Source organism: Salvelinus sp. IW2-2015, unplaced genomic scaffold (assembly GCF_002910315.2).
Source record: "Salvelinus sp. IW2-2015 unplaced genomic scaffold, ASM291031v2 Un_scaffold4067, whole genome shotgun sequence".
Classification (NCBI taxonomy): Eukaryota; Metazoa; Chordata; class Actinopteri; order Salmoniformes; family Salmonidae; genus Salvelinus; species Salvelinus sp. IW2-2015.
The window spans coordinates 41,192-47,508 of record NW_019945339.1 but is presented as its reverse complement, the minus strand read 5'-3'; the positions used below and the strand labels follow the sequence as shown (position 1 = coordinate 47,508).

The 6,317-nt window shown below is 49.6% G+C and overlaps 1 protein-coding gene across 1 annotated transcript in view; it reads right to left on the bottom strand.

The window, feature by feature from the left end:
- Window positions 1-27: 27 nt before the first annotated feature.
- si:ch211-108d22.2 (protein NLRC5) overlaps window positions 28-6,317 on the bottom strand; it is a 23,990-nt gene continuing 17,700 nt past the window's right edge. The window contains exon 4 of the mRNA XM_070441470.1: window positions 28-909. Coding sequence (XP_070297571.1) covers window positions 483-909 — 427 coding nt within the window. The 3' untranslated portion in view covers window positions 28-482. The remainder of the gene's footprint in view (window positions 910-6,317) is intronic.

Below are 6,317 nucleotides of genomic sequence, written 5' to 3'. Positions count from 1 at the left end.
GACCCCCACCATTCATACCCTCTGCACTCCTCCACTGAGAGGTAATACAGATTACTGCAAATCCTCTAATGTTGATGACTGGGTTCTTTCTGTAAATTGTTTCTATGAAGTTGCCGTTAAATTGCTCTGCCATCATTATTGTATGAGGTATTATTGGTGGGGTTACCCCTGTGCTGTGATGGGTGTTTTATATGGTATGTCTTATCTTTTCTCTCCACTGGCTATCTGGCTAACAGGCTATACTCTAGACAGTCTCTTCTGCTGATGTGTGTGTGTCTGGTAGTGGGTCTCTCTCTATCCTATTCTTTTCCTTTCTGCAGAGTTAATACCTGCCCGGCGCCCGAACAAAATCTTTACCTTTACCCCTCTCTAACAATACCACTACACGATTTACCAACACTTGAAGTTTTATATGTCAAATGTTTCTACAAGATAATAACCACTAGCATCACATAATCACGAACCACCACACATGTTCAGACTCACCTCAGCTGTGAGATGTAGGGCAGACACTGAAGGAAACTCCTCACTTCATCTGACCAGCCCTTCAGCTCTACTCGTTTCTTCTCTGGTTGGAATTTCAGCACTTCTAGGAGGAGGGAGGCCTTTCTCTCTGAGAGGTCTATGGACCAGACTGCAGGAGCTGACTGGTAAACTGGCTGTAATGCTGGAAGGACACTCCTGCCTGTTTGAGTCTCATAGTCCTTCACATGTGAGTACAGATCCAGCAGGAAATCACTCTGTATAGAATTGGCTCCACAGGGATAAGGAAAGTTGCAGTAAGTACACATTGATGATACCAGCTTCAGTGTCTTCTCTCCTGTCTGCTCATCCCACTCTGCTGCTTGAGACAGGAGATTAACCAGGAACTTGATCCGCTTTGAGGGATTTGACCACAATGGATAGAACCTGCAACAAGAACAGTAACAGCTGATTCAGACATGGATGAACACATGAAACCAGCCATAGTTAAAGATATATGAAGTAGTTATACAATTTACAATTTTTTATTTTATCTTTAATTAAGCTGAAAGTGATTCAGGTGTGAGTAAGGAAACATTGTGATAATGTATTCTGATGGTTATTGATTCCTGGTTTGATTGTTTAGGTAACACCAGTGAATGTGAGCAGGAAAGTTCATGTACCGTAATTTCCGGACTATAAGCCGCTACTTTTTCCCACGCTTTGAACCTCGCGCCTTATACAATGACGCGGCTAATTTACGGATTTTTTTCACAAGATTCACGCCTCCAAAAAACTGAGCACCGTCACATAATGTGACGTAAATCGAGCGCGTTCAAACTTCCCATCATTCTGATTACGGTAGTCATTTTGTCACCCTCATCATGGCAAAGACACGGAGAAATGCATATGATGCAGCTTTTCAAGTTGAAGGCGGTCGATCTGGCTGTTGGAAAAGGAAATAGAGCTGCTGCACGGGAGCTTGGCCTTAATGAGTCGATGATAAGACGTTGGAAACAGCAGCGTGAGAAACTGACTCAGTGCAAAAAGACAACAAAAGCTTTCAGAGGGAAGAAAAGCAGATGGCCCGAACTAGAAATAAATTCATTAGGCCTTAATGAATTTCACATGCGGCCTTCTCTCCTGTCGCGGTCTCTGGCCCGCCTGGCTCGGCCTGCCTGGTCCCCCTGGCTGTCCTGCTGGTCCGGCCCCTCCTGCCTGTTTGCGTCTCCTAGGTCCTTCTTCCTGTGCGTCCCGCTCCCGCGGCCAGCTCCCTATGTCTCCCTTGGCTCCCCGGGCTCCGGCCCGTTGCCGTCCGTCCCCTTGCTGCTCCCGCTTCTCGTGTCTTCTCTCCTTCTGCTCCTCCCCCTTCTGCTTCGCTTGAGCCCGGCGCTTCCTCCCGGCCTTGCCTCCGCTTTGCGGGCTTGCCCCCCCTGGCTTCGCCCCTGCACCCCCGCCCCGTCCCCGCTGCTTTCCCGCCCTGGCTTGCCTCGCCTCTTGCCCCCATGCCCCCCGCCCGCGTCGTTCGACGCTCTCGCCGTCGTTTCTCCCCTTTTCCCCTTGTTGTTCATTTTATCTTTCCTTCCGCTGGCACTCGTGCGTTCGGGTGTGCGTCCGGCCACCTTGTGCTCCTGTCGTTCTGTTTTCTGGTTTTTTATGTGCATTCCTGGTTTGCTGTGTTTCGGTCCCCCCCGTGCCTGTGCGCCGGACCCGTTCCCTGTCCCCGTCCTTTCCGGGCCTCTCCCGCCGCTCCTTTTTCCCCCGCTTTGCCCCCTCGCGCGCCTTCCCCCTGCGCCGGCTCCTTTCCTGGCTTTTTTTCCCCCGCATTCCCGGCCTCCCCCAACCCTGCGCCCCGTCTCCTCCTGTGCCGTACATCGCGCGCGTCCCCCTTCCATCCTTGCTGCTTCCGGTCGTCCTTTTGTCCCCTCCCCTTGGCCCCGCCCCGGCCAGCCCTGCCTCTGCCTGCGCTTTTTTCCCGTTGCAGGCGGTCGCTCTGGCTGTTGGCCCCGGCCCTCGCGCTGCTGCCGGCGCTTGGCCTTCCTGCATCGCTGCTCCGTCCGTTGGCCCGCCCGTGCGCCCCTGCCTCCGTGCCCCGCCCACCCCCGCTTTCCCGCGGGCCGCCCCGCAGCTGGCCGCCATCGCCTCCCTTCCTTCGCTTCCTGCCTTTCCCCTGCCTGGGCCCGCGGCCGTTTTTCTCTTTTGTTTCGTCTGTTTCGCCCTACCCCTCCTTGTTTCCCCCCGGCTGGTTTTTGTCCTTTTCTGCCTCCTGTCTTTCACTTGTTTCCCGTCGCATCCCCCCCCTTCTCTGCCTCCTCGCCGTTGCCGGCCTTATTTGTGTCCACCCTCTCCTGCTGCCCTGTGCCCGCGTTCTCTCCCGTTCTCCCCCTTTCTTTCTTGTCCCGTTGCCCCCCACCTCCTCCTATTCGCCCCCACCTGCCCCTCGTTGTTGCCTCCGTCGTGCCCTCTTCGCCACCCCTGCTCGTTGTTGGCCTCCGTCGTCATGTTCGCCACCCCTGCTCGTTTGGTTTGCCTCCGTCGTCCTCTTCGCCCCCTGCTACGGTTGTTGCCTCCCTCGGCCTCTTCGCCCCCGCCTGCTAAGTTTGTTTGCCTCCGTAGTCTGTTCGCACCCCTGCTCGTTGTTGCCCTCCGTCGTCCTCTTCGCCCCCTGCTAGTTGGTGCGCCCACATTCGTCCATCTTCGCCACCCGGCTCGTTGTTGCATCCGTCAGTCCTTCTTCGCCCCCGTGCTCGTTGTTGCCTCCGTCGTCCCTCTTCGCCGCCCTTGCTCGTTGTGCTCCGTCGTCCTCTCGCACCCTGCTCGTTGGGCGCCGCTCGTCCTATTCGCCCCCGTGCTGCGTTGTTGCCTCCTGTCGGCCCTGCTAGCCCCCCTGCTCGTGTGGTTGCTGTCGTCGTGCCTCTTCGCCCCCTCCGTGCTACGTTGTTGCTCCGTCCGTCCTCTTGCCCCCCCTGCTCGTTGTTGCCTCCCTCGTCCTCTTTCGTCGCTCGCTCCCCGTTGGCCCCCGCCGCGTGCGCCCTACTCCGTGCCACCCGCCCCCCCACGCGTTTCCGCGGGCCGCCCCGCCGCTGGCCCCCGCCTTCGCCACGTGCGCTTGGTTCGCCTGGGTCACCCCCCGCACCGCCGCCGGCGCCGCGGTGGTTTCACCCTGTGGGCACACGCTTTGCCTGCCCGCCCACCACCCTCGCCCCCGCCCTGCCGTTTGCATGGTTTTGAGGATTTTAGGCTTGACAGTGGTGTCTCAGATTGTCATGAGACGTCAAAGGGCCTGATCCTCCGGGTCCGGGCGAGTCTGTGTCGCAGCTCCCTCCCGCACTACGAGGTTTCCCTTCCGCAAACCTTCCCTGTGCAAGATATGCGTAGCATTCCATCGGTCCGCACGCCATAATCATTGTGTGGTTCCTCTGATGTTTGCCTGCCTCTCACTCTAGCTGTCCACGGGGCGAATCTCCGTCACGCTGCCCCTGGGCACTGAAAACCAAAACGCAGTTCTTTGTTTCCCTGTACCGGTAGGCACATGCGGCTTTGCCACGTCGGCTTTATTTCATGTCTTTTTTTTATTCGTGGGTGCGGTTTATTTCGGTGCGCTTTTGTCCGGACATTACGGTAGTCTCCTTATATCCGTTTCCATTTGGTGGAACAATGTCAGGTCATTAAAGTTGATTGCAGTTTGAGTAGTTTTTATTTTAAAGAGACAGTGCATCATTAATCACAGTTGTGTGTGTCTAATGGCAGGGTATCCAGACATGGGAAGCTCTCACACTGAAAGCAGATTGACTAAAGGTACTTTTCCATAACCTTTCACGAGCCTCTACCCCGGGTCCGGGATCACCCCCCACCCCCCCACACACTGATTAGCATAGCTAGCATAGCTTCACAAGTAGATAGTAGCATCTAAATATCATTAAATCACAAAGTCCAAGACACAGATGAAAGATACAGATCTTGTGAATAAAGCCACCATTTCAATTTTTTAAATGTTTTACAGGGAAGACAAAATATGTAAATCTATTAGCTAAACACGTTAGCAAAATACACCACTTTTCTAACTCCAATCAGTTTCTTACTCCTTCCAGGTGCTATCACCAATTCGGCTAAACTAAATATTGATAGCCACTAACCAAAGAAAAAAAACTCATCAGATGACAGTCTGATAACATATTTATGGTATAGGATAGGTGTTGTTAGAAAAAGTGCATATTTCAGGTAGAAATCACAGTTTACAATTGCACCGACCATCAACAAATCGACTAGAATTACTAGATAGAGCAACGTGTATGACCAATTTACTCATCATAAAACATTTCATAAAAAAATAGACAGAGCATAGCAAATGGAAAGACCACAGTTCTTGTGATTTCAGACCAATATTTCAGATTTTCTAAAGCGTTTTTCCAGCGAAAACACAATAAATCGATAAGTTAGCATACCAACATGTGCAAACGTTACCAGAGCATCGATTCCAGCCAAAGAGCGCATATAACGTAATCACCGCCAAATATATTAATTTTTTCACTAACCTTCTCAGAAATTCTTCCGATGACACCCTGTAACATCATTTTAACACCATACATATACAGTTTGTTCGAAAAGGTGCATATTTGACATACAAAACCGTGGTTATACAATGGAAATAGTCACAACTCAAGCCTCAAAAAGGAGAACGTCAGCTTTCAGAGTGATCTAGTTTAATCGAAAGCTAATCATATACTTGACTAAAAAATACAGGGTTGACAGGAATCGAAAGACAAATTGTTCTTAATGCAACCGCTGATTTTACATTTTTAAAATTATCCTTACTTTTCAATACAGGGTTCGCCAAGTGAAGCTATACCAAAACAAAATGGCGAAATATGCGTTTAAAATATTTCGACAGAAACAACGATTTAATCATATTAAATATTGCTTACTTTGAGCTGTTCTTCCATCAGATCTTGGGCAATGTATCCTTTCTATGTTATAAACGTCTTTTGGTCGATAGATGTCCTCTGTCCTTCGAAATGTCCACTAACGATCGAACGGGACCCCAAAACGTGTCCAAAAGTTTCAGAGTGCACAACAAAAGAAATTCCTCAAAATCGCACTAAACGGATATAAATTGCTATATAAACGGTTCAATTAACTAACATTAGATGTGTTTTTAACAACTATAAGACGACTGAAAACATGACCGGAGAAATATTGCTGGTTAGACAACGATTTGGAATGAGGGCAAGTCGATGTCCTTCACGCTTCAGGCGCGCGACGAGAAAGGGAGGTCCTTATACATTTTGTGGTTTTATAATGGCTGTGATTGTGCAATCGATTCCATTCAAAACGTGATGACGTACAGACACCCAGAGGAAGACGTAGGCAGTGTCGGTTTTCTTCATAGCATTCACTGTCGCCTTAAAACAGACTCCAGATCAGGGGTAAAAATTTCTGAAATCTGACCCCTGTCATGAAAAGTGCTGTAGATATTGTTCTGTACCACTCAGAGACAAAATTCCAACTTCTTATAGAAACTAGAAAGTGTTTTCTATCCAATAATAACAATAATATGCATATTTTACGATCAAGAATTTAGCACGAGGCAGTTTAATTTGGAGACCAAAATATGCTAATGCGGAACAGCACCCCCTATAGTTCCAAGAAGTTAAGGGAACTATACAGTCATTTCTATGGCGGATCTTGTAGATCTGTGCCCATGAGTATTATAGATTTTAATTATAGTTTTGTTACCTCTATAGTAAAAAAACAATTGCATATGTTTTGGGAAATTAGCTAGGTTGAATTTGGTTATTTGAGTTATTTAAAAAAAAAAGAGAGGTTTGGGGTCAAGTATGATGCCTTTGGGGGGT